This window comes from Danaus plexippus, chromosome 8 (assembly GCF_018135715.1).
Source record: "Danaus plexippus chromosome 8, MEX_DaPlex, whole genome shotgun sequence".
NCBI lineage: Eukaryota > Metazoa > Arthropoda > Insecta > Lepidoptera > Nymphalidae > Danaus > Danaus plexippus.
Genome location: NC_083542.1, coordinates 5390450 through 5407156, shown reverse-complemented (window position 1 = coordinate 5407156; position 16707 = coordinate 5390450). Strand labels below are relative to the sequence as shown.

Here is a 16707-nt window from a genome sequence, read left to right as displayed (position 1 = left end):
TTTAAACAATTTGAAACAAAACTTTCCCGCGCTCGCGCTGCTATGAAAATGGCTGGTAGTTAGGGGCTGTGCGTCCTTGCGTTGCAAACAAGGCCTTTGGCTATGTATGGACTCGCGGCCACGATCCTACGCTTCTTATACTCATCGTACCAACATTTAACACTGACTTACAAGCGATATTAATAGTCCAGATGCTGGATAACCAATTAGCGGAGTTTTTTACTCGGGGCGAGATTATCTGTGATTTTTTTAACTCGTTTATTTAACTGACATTGTTTAGCTACAGTCATATAGTAGAGTTTTATTTTTCACTTCGAATACCCTAAGGTGGATACGGTCATTGTCAATAGTGATAATAAATAACAATTTTAAACGTATTTTATTGCTTTCTAAAATTTCGCAATAAATAACTACCTAGATATAAATTTAAATAATCCAATGCACTATCAAAAGACTGTTTATACGTTACGTAAGTAAAAAGATAGGTGCAACGAAAATATTTGATCTTTATTAAACTACTAAAATTCATTGGATATTCTATTCCTTTGAAACATCACATTATTTTGCAATTGTATATATAAAAATAACTTAATACTTATTTGCAATATTCAAATATTTTAATTAAAACCAATAAGAAAAGGAAATAAATATATATCGAGAATCTAATCAGTGAAATGTAGGTCGTAAAGAAAAATGTTTATCCTTAAACTTTGTTATGTACCGTTACGATAAAGCTTTGGTAATTTTTGTCGCTATCATTCAAATACAAGAGAGTGTTTTATTTCATTTGATTACAGAGATTTTTTCATTAACGACGTACAACATAAAACATTTTGTAAATAATGACACCTTTAAAATTATTCGTTTAGATAACACAAAAACAGTTGTTAAAGTTTCGGTTTTCCGATTCAGATATGTAACCTTTTTTAGACAGCAAATGTGACTTTACTTATTCTAATTAAACTATAAAATTGTTTAATTTACGTCTCGTTTTTAATTATAAACTAGTTAAATGCTAAAAAAGTCTAATAATGCTTTTTTCGCATGTAATGGCTTCCTTTGGTTGTTTCCTAGTATATTTTTTTCATCTCATTATTCACGAATACAATTATGATTTTATTTTTCCTTAGACCGAGCAATTACAACATCCTTACATTAATATACCGGTGCATACTGATCCGTACATATAGTGTATCTCAACATAAATATGACTATAACATAATAGAATAAGCCACAATCATTTGAATGAGACAATGAATGAATTGTTGATGAATCTTGTTGATAACTCCTTAGTACTTACTACGATCTTTGATCGCATCTTATTGTGACGTAAGCATTTCAAAAAAAGTAGGTTAATGTAACTTAATTTTAATATCGTAAATGCACAAGAATGTAATTCTGTATTCTGATACACAAGCAAATTCATAATTATTCCTATAATATATTATTTTATTATTTATATGAACATTAAAAATATATAAATTTTACCAAACGTATCATTATAATTTCATATAAGCATTCGGTTACTCTTACGTTTAATAAATGGTTAAAGTCTAAACGTCACACCAATATCATAAAATTTTATAAATAACGAATGTACAAAAAATTCAATTTACTTTCGAATGTAAGTACTGTCGGCATTCAAACTGTTTATTGTTGACCAAAATCTATGTTAGTGGAATCGTTTGCAGATTTACATTAGGCGAATACATTGTGACGCATATCAGGAACAATCCGTCAAAATGTTAGGTTTTGGGGACGATGGTGTGCCGTACATAGTAAATAACGGATCAACCTTGACTCGAGCTAACCTCAACGCTGGCCGATTGCTTTTAAACAGGATAAACATAAAAATTCAGTGAAATTCGCCGGTCAACGACTGCACATATTAGAGAGTGTTCCAATACAGTACTATTAGGTGTTTTTTTTATAAACGATGTATCACAAGCATTGTTTCTGATTTATTTTTATAAAAACTTCAAATAGTTCCAACTCAGTTTTTAAGGCTTTGAAAAATCGTACATCTATCGGATTAAAATTTGTACCACTAACAAAATAAAAAAAAAAAGTTATATCTGAAGAATTTTATTCTATTTTTTTTTTTATTATTTACTGCAGTTACTAGAACATAACATGATACAACAGATCAAGAAAATATTCAATATGTGTGTACATATCGTACATTATAAAATATAAGTATGTATATGAATAATCATTAATATATATATAATTTTACTGATGTTCATAATTTTTTATTATTATCTATTAATAGATATTATTATTTTTTAAATAGAAAGATCAAGATTTTTTTTCCGATAGACATCTTATAGTCTCAAGTCAACAAGAATTATATGAACTATCAACTGTTGTGTATATCGGTAAAGAGTCTAACAAATATTCCTAGTTATTTAAGGTTAAGTACTTTTTTAATTACCCACCTCTGTTACACTGAGTAAATAATTCACAGCTCAAATTAGTTTTTTTACATTTATTATTAAGTGTAATAGATGTAACCATCAAAATATGAGTTTCAATGGTAATCTTCGAAACTGTCCGGCTATTGGGGTAATATAATTTCATAGGTCTCCAGGTAAGATATATAGGGTTTTCCATTAAGGGCGCTTGATCTTTGAAATGCAAAAAAAAATACATGTAGGAAAGATATTTGCGAAATTTTTTTTTTATTTGGAAGGTCTATCGACCCCATTATGTATGGAATATGACATCATTCAAATGACCGCCACGGCTTCGGTTGGTGGCGCGCACACGAAAGGTCCAATTTTCGATGACTCTGGCGCACAAATCGGGCTGTATTTGATCGATGGCGTGGCGTATGTTGACTTTGAGGGCATCGGTGGTTTGCGGCTTGTTGGCATAGACCTGCGACTTAAGAAAACCCCACAAGAAAAAGTCCAGCGGGGTCAAATCGCACGATCTCGGTGGCCAGTTCACGTCGCCTCCGCGCGAGATGACCATGTCCAGAAATTGCTCGTGCAGAACTTCCATCGTAGCGTGTGCTGTGTGGCACGTAGCGCCGTCCTGTTGAAACCACATGTTGTCCAGATCCATATTCTCGATTTCAGGCCAAAAGAAGTTGGTTATCATCGACCGGTATCGCTCACCATTGACGGTGACGGCAACACCATTATCGTTTTCGAAAAAATACGGACCAATCACGCCTCCGGCCCAAAATCCGCACCAAACAGTCACTTTCTGCGGGTGCATTGCCACTTGGTGAACCTCGTGTGGATTGGTCTCGTCCCAAATACGGCAATTTTGCTTGTTGACATAGCCATTCATCCAAAAATGCGCCTCGTCGCTGAAGATGATTTTTTTGCCAAAATCGGCGTCAACTTCCAACTGCTCTAATGCCCAGTCAGCGAACACACGGCGCTGTCTATGGTCATTAACCTTGAGCTCTTGGGTCAGCTGGATCTTGTACGGGTGCAGGCTCAAGTCACAACGCAAAATTTGCCAAGTTGTCGTCTGCGAAAGGCCGAGTTCCTGTGCGCGACGCGGAATTGACTGCCGCGGGTTTTCGAGGACACTGTCGCGCACAGCGGCGATATTCTCGGCAGATCTCGCGTTACGTTGACGCACGGGAACCGGCTGATTGTTAACTGACCCGGTTGACTCGAATTTGTCCACCAATCGACGGATAGTCGACTCGGCAGGACGATCATCGCGACCGTAAAACGGGCGAAGTGCGCGGAACGTTGCTCGAACTGAAGACCCATTTTCATAAAACAATTTTATGATTTGCACGTGCTGCTCGACACTGTAACCTGCCATGGTGGTTTGGGAGGACGGAATGAATATAACACACTGCATTTGACAGCTGTCACTCAAACAACATGGCCGCAATCAGCTGTCAAAGTTCAAGCGTCCCTATTGGAAAACCCCATATAAAATCAGATTTCATACTAAAACGAAAGTATAATTATAAGTTTAGGGTTGCCTCTCTTAATGTATATAGGCAGGGGGTAGCAACCGTCATAAGTGCCTGGCGATGGATAACGAGATTACTTAAGTTACACCGAAGAAACTATTAAAAAAAATTGAGTTTTATATGTACTTTAATGAGAGTAAAGTCCTATTTTAGACACCTTTATTACCTGTTACCTACCCAAACCTCATAGTCGCTGATCGTTCTAACTTGTACAGAGACATGTAGAGAGAAAAATTCAATTTTTATAAAATACTGATGTTCTGGCCGTTGCGGGCCTTTGGGCTATAAAGAAATACGTGAAGTATTTGCTATTTTTTTTAAGAAGATTTGTAGATGATAAATTAAAGCTACCGTATGTTTTTAAGCATTTACCTCTAAATAAAGTTAAAAAAAATCAGTATAATATACCTAGTAGACCAAAAGAGAAAGAAAAGATTTTCTACTTCGAACTGTTTGTCAAACTGTTTTAATCTATTAGTTCATAGTATTCATATTAGTCATATTAGTTAATATAAAATATATGAAATATTGATTTTATTTATGTCATTATTGTTGCAGGTCCATGTTAATATAATGCGAAGACTTCGGAAGGCGTGATAATAGATAGAACCTCAGTGTCACACAACATTATTTTTTCTGTCAGCGTTATTCAATTTTGATCATTATAGAGCGAGCGAAACAAAATCCATTAAGATTGCATTAATATTTTTTTTATATAACATGTATAAGGATACGTAAAAATAATAATAAAAAATTGTGAAATAATAACAGATCAACTGATATACAAAGTCATTATCTGAGCTTACAACAATTTAAATATTTCTTACTTTAATCCTTTGAGTAGGTAACTTAAAATAAAACGTTTTTGACAAAAACATATTTTGTCTTGATTGTAATTAAATTTTAATTTTATCACCATCATTTAATGATATGTCTTTGAGACGATAATAATATGTAGGAATTTATTGTATCATTACACATTGTATAAATAAAGTCGTTATTCACGCTTCTTGATGACAAAACAATGTCATACTCTAGTTTTTTCATTAAATAATACATAAATTTATAAATATGTATAAACGTTACCCGTTTATCATTTTAAGTTTTATACACTCATGAAATAACATTCAACAAAAAGAATTCATAAATTATTAAGTAATATTTCTAATTGCATCTTTTATACATAGTACAAATGAACGCAAGCGTTTCTAGTAGGTATCTAATAAAAAGCAAATTTTAAACAAACTATTACAGATAATATGTATATATATATATATTATCAATTTCAATTTTGGCCATAACAATAGTGAACCCAATCAGTTATCATTTGAATGTTAAAAGTCCAGTCAAAAGATTATAACAGATACAAAACAATCTTACAAGAATGACAGTTATTTACAATGATACATTAACGCGATATTCAATATGGCTCAGTCGTGATTTGTCAAATAATGTCAACGAACTCTTGCCATACCTACTTAGGTATCTAATGATATTTGTTTACGTCGCATATCAATCAGATTGCGCGCTAATCGTGTTCAGGAATATATGTAACCAGTTAAGTATCCATTTTAAAATATTTTTTTCATAAATTTAACGTTGTTTTTATATATATAATTATTATTAATTTTAACATAATCAGACAAAAAACATAGAACTGAAATTATTAGACGAGTACCTAAAAATATTTATTTCAGATTCATTTAAAATGAATAAATTGTTGATAAGACCTTTCTTTGTATCTTTTTTCCAAAGTGTAACTTAAAATTAAATGTATCTTTGCCTTTTTATCGACATAAATAAATTGATGACTGTACTTTAAGCTTAAAATTATTCTCTTATATTCTGATTGGGCACTGATTTAAAACAGTTTAACTACAAGTTGATACATAATTATTTCAATGAATGGTAGGGTCTAAATACGGAAATACGTCATTTTTAAGCCTTAATAAATATTTAATGGGACAAAAAAAGAAATAAAGGTGAAAACCGAAAAACAAAATTAAACATAGTATGCCGAACTTAATGCGTTTTTTTTGGACTGTACTTGATTCAAGCCTTTTAAGTCACAGATTAATGTGAATCAGGTATTACTGTATGAAGATCCTTCCAAAGCTCTAATCTTTTCACAACCCCTATTATGTGTAGGGATACAGTTAAGATAATGTCAAATAGTGTAATATTAAGGAATATAATTCTATTGAAGCCATTATTATTTGTCATAAATTTTGTATTTTTTTTTTTAATTAAATAATTAGTCCATATTTAATATAAGTTAAATTGTTATTATAACTGCCTAGAAACGTGTGTGTGGAATTTTTCTCATACAGTTTCCGAAATCAAATAGATAGTCTGTCATAAATTTTATATTTTATCTGTGGCAGAACTAAATATTCGTTTCGTTGCCCTGAATACGTCAATGCAAAATTAATATTTTTTTATTTACCCGGAATAAATCCTGCTTACATTGTTCCATAGCCAAATTCTAAAAGAACAAAAACCAAAAAAAAACTGTTCCTAAACCTACTACAATGCCACGTGGTAAGATGACCAAAAATCTTAAAGTACTTAAGACCAATGTCGTTGAATGTTATAAGCAGTGTGCTTCTAACAACTTCATTAACCTGTTTTTGTTCTTGTTATAGGAAAGTATACCAACCACAAGGGTCGTAACCGTAAGTTTACGAGTCCCGACGAACTGGAGGAGCAGAGAAAGCAAGAGGAACAGAAACAAAAGCAAGTATATATTATTTAAAGTAATAGACCAACCTGTAGCTTCTGATATTCATACATAATTATGAGTCATCTAATAAAACTGAATCTTAAATACAAATACACTAACTAAAAACATGTAAAAACTATATAATGATTCAAGTAACAGCCTTTAAAAGATTATTATTTTTACCAACCTATATTTCTATTTGTATCATAATAAGGTTAGGCATATTTTATACAATGTTTTTAGTAAGAAAAATGACAAACACAAAATTTAAATAATTGGTAATATGATATAATAAGATGTTATAACTTCTAATATATATTTGATGTGACATAACAAAGAATGTAATATTCGTACAAATAATACTTATCATACTTTCAGATGGAGGAAGGAACATGGAGATGAAAGCTCTAGCGAAGAGGAATCAGAGGATACTAAATCGGGCTCAGGCAGCAGTGACGAAAGTGATTCCGACGACGAGGTACTTAGTTTTTGATAGTTATCGTAAATTTTTCTTTGTCCTAATTAAATGCTGGATTGATATGTACAATAGATATTCCCTATAAAGGTTAATCGCTAATATGTTATTTAACATTAAATATAAGTGACTAGTAGTATGCAAAATTCATTGATTGATAAATCTTTGCTTAATAGCACGCCAGCAAAACTTGATTGGCACATAACACACTATTAAACCGTTTTTAAATTAAGAAATACTTTAACTTATAAACATTTTCATTATATTCTTATGGATATTAATATAATTGTAGTATTCAATGAAACTATTAAATTTTTCATGTATGTATTGCGCTAAGTAGCAAGACTGATGACAGAGACAAATACAAATAAACTAATCTACCTATATTACACTTGACATCATATTATTATATTAACAATACCAAACAAGTATAAGTTATACATAACAATAATATATGTGATATAATATAATTATTAAAATTTCCCCAGCATCCCACCAAAGCGAAGGGAGTATCCGGCCTAATTGAAGTAGAAAATCCCAACAGAGTAGTTAAGAAAAATAAGAAGTTATCAAATTTGAATACTATTGGGGAAGGAGAGAAACCTCAGTTGTCCAGGTAAATTACTATTATTTATTTATTTTACAGTTAAACGGACTATATTTAAAGCTATTTGACGGTATAGAATTTTACTTAAAAATTAATTTAAAAAAAAAATGTTACATTATGTAATTGTCTTATTTAGAAGTCATATTATATGTGTTTTACACTATAGTCTGTTTAAAAATTATTGATAATTTTCAACGATTTTAGTTTAGCATCAAATGCTTTATGAGACAAATACAACAGAATAGTAAATGATTCTTAGGAACTTATTCTAATACATTATATGTTTCTTGACATTTAATACAGAATAGAAAATATATTATTAAAAAAGCCCTGGTCTGAATGAGATTTGAACCAAATGTACAGAATATTGCAGTTTACTTGTAAATAACTTGTAGGCAATTACATAATATGTATCTAGAGTTTTTATCTTCCTAGACTATATAGTTAAAGATTGGTTTTATGCTATCATATTATAAACAGATTATCCTTATAAGAAAATTATTCATTCTATTTTTGATGGATTTAAATGTTAAATGTGCAATATTGGTAATCAAAAAAAAAATAAAGCTGAAACTTCTACAGTATTTCATTGTTTGTATAATGCAGTACATACCTGGGTATTCCAAACTATGCACATATATCCAATGCCGACCATATACTTGGAGATGACACTTGTGTCTCCCATATATTGTACTGAATAACACTGTCACTTAATGCCCATATCTTATTAATTATACCATTCGTTATTCTTTATACGTTATTCTATTTTACTGGACAGATTTAAAAGTAGATTTCAAATATGATAAGTATTTTGATATATGATTCCTATTTTGGTAAAGACTTTGCTATAATTACTACTTAATATACAAATATATATATAAATTATATGATGATATTTGAATATAAATATAAAGAAGTTTGCATAAAATTGAAGATTTTATTCTAAAACAAGGCACATTTATTATTATAACATAATAATATTTTAATTATATTCTCACAGGCGTGAACGTGAAGAAATCGAACGCCAGCGGGCGGCTGCGGCGTATCAAAAGGCTCATGCTCTCGGCAAGACGGAGGAGGCTCGTGCTGATCTCGCCAGGCTGGCCATCATAAGACAACAGAGAGAAGAAGCTGCCAAGAGAAGGGAGGCTGAGAAGAAAGCAAAGGACGAAGGGCCCAAGAAGAGGTAAAGTATTATAGTATGTTATGTTAACAAAGGGCACAAGGACAAGGGGAGGGTACACTTTACTAGTAGCTTATATTAGGGAAGGGCACAAGAGGGTGTAATCATCTATAAGATTGTGTAAAGTGGTGAACTCTAGAGTTCTATCTAGTATTTATGGAGTCAGTGAAAAAATCTGGTTTCTCATAAATAGATATGTCCATTTCCTTCTAGATAGTCCATTTCCTTCTAGTAGATTGATTAAGTATAAGAGTAGTAATTTTCTAGTAAATTTTGATCAAATTAACAAATTTATAAAAATTTGTTTAGTGTGTTTAACTTAATATACTATAACTAAGTTCATTTATTAATATATGCTAACATATTTTTTGATTTATTTGACAGCAGTTATAACGGAGCTTTTAAAATATAACGATATTAAATATATAAAAATTTATTTCGCAGGTAGACAAATACTCCAAAATATTGAATACAACGGTCTTAATAGCAAGTCAACGGTTTCCGAATCCACAGATTCATAATATATCGTGATATTTGCTTTGAACATTGAAACAAGGGCTAAAAAAAACAAAAGTAACAACAACCAAAAAAAGAAATCGCTTAATTGACTTTATTTTTCGACGCAACAGATAACTCAAAAATATTCCTTATAATTAAATGTTAGTAACAATACAATCTGTCAATTTGGTAATACCTACCAACTTTTATATTAAAAGATTGCTCTTAAAATCTGTGTATGGTTGATATGAGGGGTGTTAGTTGGAATTTTTGTTGTTTCTGATAAATTTAATATCATTATAGGAAATGTGCAATTTTTATTACTTATTGATAACAATAATTGTAACCTTTTCAACAGCGCCATCTATGAAGTGAATGATTAAAACTGTTTGTTGATTTAATGTTGACGTACATTTGGGTATTTAGAGAAAAAAAACTTGCAATATATATTTCTTTTATATTAGATAATTACTGAATTTAGTTAATATCTTATTAACTTATATGACAATTCTGTTTTAATTATCTGTTTTGTTTTTTTTGTCATTTTTTGTAAATGTCCCAACAGAACTAATAAATTGAAATATATTATCTCATTGTTTTAATTTGAACGAAAATGGGGTATAATTTTGCTTAACTTTTATTAGATAGTCTCACTAGACAATTTTATATGCGAATAATGTATCTGTGTAATAAAAAAATAAAATTGAAATGTGTTTTTTTTATTTACCTTTTTTATACAGAGTAACAGAAGGTACATGATTTAAATTACTGCATAGTTAATTTCAGTACTTTAAATATTGGTATTATAGTGTTTATCGTTTTCACGTAATGAAAAATCGAATAAATATTAATTAACTTAATAATCAATCACTTTATTTTTATTTAATGGAGAATCAGTCAATGTTTCAATATGGAATGGAAGTTATTTGTTTTATAACAGAACTTTTTTGTACAAAACTACACTAGAAATTGTTTAGTTCCCTTAATCCGAACATATTGTAATTAGAAGATTTGTAAGTTGCAGTTCAATCTAATAAATATAAAGGTATATAAAATATCTGTGGTGTGTGAAAGAAAATGGCCTCTGAATTATAATTTACACAAAAAAAATGTTATGACATATTCTTATTGGGCCGTTACGTCTTATTTTTATATATTATTTATTACAATTACATGAAATACAGTACATCTCACTGGCCCGTTTATTTGTCTTAATTAGAATTGAAGTACATAAGCCAGTAGTATGGCTATTAGATGCCATTATAAACGAACCAACACATTATAATTAATTTATATGAAACGTATTAAAAAGCAATACATCTAACTATAATTTAAACTTGTCATTTCATAAACTCGAATGCTCTCTTACAATCACAAAAAAAAAAAACTTTGCGCCTAGTTTATTCGCACAGCAAATTCTCAAGGAAAACATTTCACTCATCAGTATCATGAGGCGTGGTGGTAAGATTACAAGAACAAGTTTGAGAAACGGAAATGGCATTATAGTCTCATTATTTACGAGTAGAAGAAAATTTTGGGCACTGAGTTCTGTAGAAACGCAATATTATACAAAGAGTAAATATGAACACCATACACTATTCAATAAGTCTCATTATAGGTACTAATAGTAACATGTACATTTTTATTTAGTCGTAAGCAACATATAATGTATCAGAGAGGTTAATCACCTTATTTAAAGAAAATACTTACAAATACGCTGTCAACGTATTAGTACATTTCACGTCAGATATTTCTTTATTGAAGGTATCATAAAATTGGGTTAGTTTACAAAAATGTATACTGAGTAAAATAACAAAAACACTATTGTCTTATTTAAATCAATATACAAAGTTCTGTACTATTTCATTATATTATTTATGTCGTCTTCTTGTATAGAGAAAAGAATTGTTTTTGGTTCCTTAGAGTTTAATAGAATATGTATTTGAATGACAACTATAATAAGTTTTATAATCTGATAAATCTGCTGTGTCAAATATAAGAATAATTTGGTTTAAAATAAAGTTACCTAAAATTTTTCAAACAGACGAAGACACAGCGAATACTTTTACTTAATATTTATTGATCTCAGCATGTTTACGTTAAAATACTTTATTAATTTATACACATAGTTCAAAATCTATACAAATTCTTGTATTCATTTCATACTTACCCCTCCGTAGCTAATATTAATTTATTTGACCATAAAGAATATTGATGAAGAATAACAAAAAATGAAGTGAAGAAGTCAAAATCTACGCTGATCCCTGTTAGGCAAACGGTAACAATCCCCATACAACGACCCAATCAGATTTTTAATAGCAGTAAGGTAAAGCTTTGGCCAAAGTTCGGATTAATATTTTGAATAAAACAAACTCAAACTATAGTTCCCATATATTGAGCTAAAAAATTCATAAATTCAATTTTTATTTCTATGTACATGAAAATTATTTGAGCATAGGATTTAATGTAGCCCATTTCTATATTATTATAATAAAACCAACAAAACCCCAAACTCGGTCAACTAACATAATTGATAATGGCATAATGTTTTTTATATTCGTTTAATATTATATTTCTATTGAATTCTAAGTGTTCTAGCAAAAGAGAGAATAGTTCAGTATTAAAGAGTTCTTTACCAAGAACCCTAATATAATACAAGTTACTAAAAAATTGTAGTTCTAAACAAGAAAGTCGCCTATTACCTAACACATAGCATACAGCATAGATACTAAACATTTCACACTATTAAATAGGTTAATGACATTCGGTCAGTTCGATACATTGAATAATTCAAACAATGGATACATTACCAGATACAAGATTTAAAATGACCTGATTTGATAATTTCAGGGTGACGTTTTAAATAGAAACCTATCAAAACAAATCAAAAATGTCTTCCCTTTTATTGTTAACCGTAATAAGTTTATTTTTACTTTGTCTAAACTTAATTGTGTGTGTAATGAAGGCGATAGCCCATCAACTAAAGGCGAATTAATGGTTTTGAGAAACTTGAACAGTCTAAAGAGGTATTCTTATCAAACTCGATAACTCCGCTAATGATATCCAAGTGATATATTAAATATTTTATGCTTATTAGGTTATTTTAAAGAAACGTGTTCTGATAAAGTATACCTAGATATTCATAGTTAATATTAACCTATAACTAGGTCAATACTTATAATTTTATTTAATATGTATTTAATAATATTATACTATTATATTGTACTTACAATTTTAATAAAATAAATTTCACTTGTGAAGTAAGTAGAACTTATAAAAATACTGAGTTGGCTTTCATAATAAATGTTCTACCAAAGAAGGAGACATTTCTTTACAATTTTGGTTAAGAGTTCTTACTTCTTAAAATCAAATAATAATAAACAAGTTCTTTAAAAATTATAGTATATTTTGTACTAGATTATACGTTTTCCTAACCCTACAGCAAGAAATTACTTACAAAAAATATTTTTTTAAGGGCTGAAGTGATATGATAAATAATATTGAATGAAGAACAAAGCGCAACCGAACATCCTATGATATTTATTTAACATAAAAGTTCGCTACATCGAAACGTTCGCTTGCGAATCATTTGTGAATCAAAATATATTAGGAGATTGATTGTTTAAGGGAGCGTAAGGAGATGCATAATAAAGGAAAATTATATTAGAATTTTAGATTTTAACAACTTAGAAAATAAATATTTATTTAAAAAAATATTGTTTATTTATTTACACAAATGTAATGTATGGAATCGAATTAAGTTATTATATTATTTTTGCTATCACTTTATTGAAAAATTTATATGTTGTTTAGGACTTGTATAATTACTTTCTCTCGTCATATCAATATATCAATAAATGGCAGAATGTCTATATAATAGAACATTGACATAAATTTATGACTATTCGATTATTATTGATATATTTATCTGTTCATGTTTAAAAGTTATCCTGAATAATTCTTTTTAAAGAATAAAGAAACTAAAATGGACCTTGTTCATAAATAGTCTAAACGTCTGAGTCTAAAGTTATTAGTTTTGTCTATGAGTTTTTTGTTTAGTATACGATTACAAGATATAAACTATCTTGTTACTAACTGTAAAGCCAACACTAAAACTCGAAGGATACTAAAGTTGATAGATTACCTACCTACCCACTTAATTCCATTTGATACATAGTCGAGTTAAAATCTTAAAGTTTTACTATAAATCTCCTGTTTAACACTCCATTTACCATAAATGCCGATAAAATAAGTAGGTATACATCACTAGCACTGAGTAAATGTTCACAACAAAGTACTTATTCAAATAATATTACGTAAACTTTCAAACAATAAATCAAATTACCAAACATGATTATGGATTTTGTTTGATCATGCAACCTCTGTAATGTTAAATTAATTGTTTCATTGACTAGATGTATCTGATTTCGTATTTTGCGACTGTATTTCATGATATGGAGCATACTTTACATAAACTGTAATAAGATGTATAAAATAAAAACTGTATCAACTAAAAGACAATGTATCGAATAAAATTTAGCCACAGTTTCAAACTAAATGAAGGTACAACAATTAATTAAAAGCCTCACTCTAGTAGAATAACAGTAGCCTTTTTTCTAAAAAACATAAAACGCATTGCAGTTATTTCCGGAGCCGCGTTAACTCACTTTGCATCCATTTTTGGAAATGCCATAGCTCCCCTGGGAAACTAAGAGCCACAAATTACGCTAACAAAAATGCTAATATAAGTTTATTTTACTCATTCAGTGGTTAGTGCACTGCTAAAATAGACTTTAAAACGACAAATATTATTGCTCTTTTGATGATATTTGAATTCTTAAACATGTTTTAAATTTATTTAAAAGTATAGTACCATTTTTTTTTCCTCTAACGAGAATTATAAAGGTACTCAAGCAAAAAACTAGGAAAATAATTTTGAACAACGCGGCTTCATAGAGACCTTAAGTAGTGACGTTTAAAGTCATTCAGGATAAAAAGGCCAAAATTCACAGATAACTGAGTCCAAAACAAAGTCATAAACAGTTTTTTACGTGTTTTCATGACATTTATGACCCTTGTAGTTGAGATTTATTTTGTCCTAATAATTTATAACTAAAAAGAATAAAAAATATTAATATATGAAACACAAATACATTGCGGGTCGATAGACACTTAATAAATCTTTATCTGAAAAAAAAAAAACCATTATTGTGCTTGAATGAATACAGTTTGTTTAAACGGTGATTTGTTTTCATTATTTTCAATTTACAAACGTACTTCTTCTATGAAAGTAAGTTTGTTATTGACAAAAAAACTACAATTTATATTGTCTGGTCTCTTGTCTTTGGCGTAATATCATTTTCTCAGCGTAAAATAACTTGCAGCTGCGATTCTGTTGATGAATAAGTGTGCTGGAAGCAGCCAGTAGCTATACATCCTCCCATCTCATTTCGTTTCGTAATTAATAACAATAACCACTAGAGAGACTACATCTCAAGATCAGTTAGCATTAAGGAACGTTAATCGTAGAAGGATATTATAAAGTTTCATTTTACGTATTATATTTTAATTTAATATCTACGTGCCCAAATGTCTAACTGCGGTGCCCGTAAAGGCTGTAAATTCTCATTATATGAAAGCTCCGCCCCCGGCAACCGTCAAACTATGCTAATTTAACATACATACATCTCTCGATCGACCTGCTGCATAGATTATTTATCTAAACCTATATAATACGTTCTTTTATCGTTAGTGACATCGTTTACAACTTAATTAAATGGCTAACGCTTTGATGTAAAAACTCATTCATATAATTAAATTTTAATAAAAAAAATAATTAAGTGTCTGACTTGATGAAATATCCTTACACCAGAAACGCAGTTTTTTATATTGCTGGACACACCTACAGACATATATTCAGTAAGCATACATACACAGATACAGGCAGACATCGAATTGTCACAATGACAACTACCCTCCTTTTGTTTCAGGAGTTAATAACAAAAAGGTTCATATTAAAATTGCGAAACCAGAAGTTTTGCCTTCAACAGATATTAATAGAAACTGCAGTCATTTCTCTGAATTAGTACCGCAGTTAATACCGAGTGGTCCAAAACACTGTATAAATAGAAACTAATTTCGAGATTTATCAAGTTTAATCCTTCGAGGCTTAAGTCAACATTCGGACTTGTACTCAGTTTTCCTTCCTACTTCGACTGTTTCATGCTCGTTTAAAAGTTTGTGTGGGTATTTTTAAAAGTTAACCTTATTTTGAAATTGTATGATATATATGAAATTTTTATCAAATTCTCGACTATGCGTCGGGTCTCTTTGTGTATTTTTTTATATATAAAAATATTAAAATTCGTTGCAGTAACGTAAAAGCTAAATTGAATTAAAAGTTTACACAAGGCTTTATCTAAATCACGGCCTGATATATTTCGCACGCACCTCCCTCGGTTGGCTGGATGTCACGACGAACGCTCATTTTAAATAAAATATGGTTATGTTTAAAAGTAAATTTATTTTTATGTCATTTTCTGCTTTAAAATGTTTTTTTTTTATTTTTTTTTTGTGAGAAGCAGAAGTTTATGATATTCATGTTTTAATATTTAAAGGGCTATTTATTATTTAACGTTATTATCTTATAAATGTAAATTTAAAGACGTTTTAGCGAATGTAATCATAAAATAAGGAAATATTCAGAGTTTCATTCCTATAATGAAGGCTTTCAGATGCAGGTAACGTTTACACAGGTTATATCGTGTTCCACTTCGAGCACATTAACTAGATGACTATAATCTCCATTTTGATGTGAATTTAATGACATAATAATAATAATATTATTATTTTTTGTCCAAACTCTTTACTATCTTTATATTATGAGTTATACAACTAAAAATATGTATTAATGTAAAACTATATATAAAGTGTACTTAAATTTGATAGGTACATTTCATAGACAATAATATATGTCATAAATTTAATAACTTTAATTTAACAGAGTATTTGTCATCTCATATATGTAAAGAGATGAAATGGACGTAGAAATAGGTCAAGAGTTCATGAAACGAAGGTACATTACTAGACATCAGAGTACCGGGCGTACTTCAAGATATTGAAATTTTACCGTTACTTGCTTTCAGTGCTATAATATTCAAATATATTATATTAAATAGAACGATATTTACTATTTATACAAAAAACGTGTCCTATATAAGTATATGTATGTACGTAAAAATTGTACAATGAAATTAAATTGCAGTGTTTTTAT

At 29.6% G+C, this 16707-nt stretch overlaps 1 protein-coding gene across 1 annotated transcript; it reads left to right on the top strand.

Moving 5' to 3' along the window:
* Positions 1-6327: 6327 nt before the first annotated feature.
* On the top strand, positions 6328-10143 carry LOC116775404 (28 kDa heat- and acid-stable phosphoprotein-like). Its single transcript, XM_032668309.2, has 6 exons — positions 6328-6490; positions 6595-6685; positions 7050-7149; positions 7635-7762; positions 8754-8939; positions 9381-10143. The coding sequence occupies exons 1-6, from the start codon at positions 6481-6483 to the stop codon at positions 9382-9384; spliced, it is 519 nt and encodes a 172-aa protein (XP_032524200.1). The 5' UTR covers positions 6328-6480; the 3' UTR covers positions 9385-10143.
* The last annotated feature ends 6564 nt before the right edge of the window (positions 10144-16707 follow it).

Bases quoted from the DNA above. Each gene is read 5' to 3' on its own strand.
- LOC116775404 (XM_032668309.2), top strand. The intron at 7,150-7,634 runs GTACTTAGTTTT...AAATTTCCCCAG, and splicing joins AAAGTGATTCCGACGACGAG to CATCCCACCAAAGCGAAGGG. The intron at 7,763-8,753 runs GTAAATTACTAT...ATATTCTCACAG, and splicing joins GAGAAACCTCAGTTGTCCAG to GCGTGAACGTGAAGAAATCG.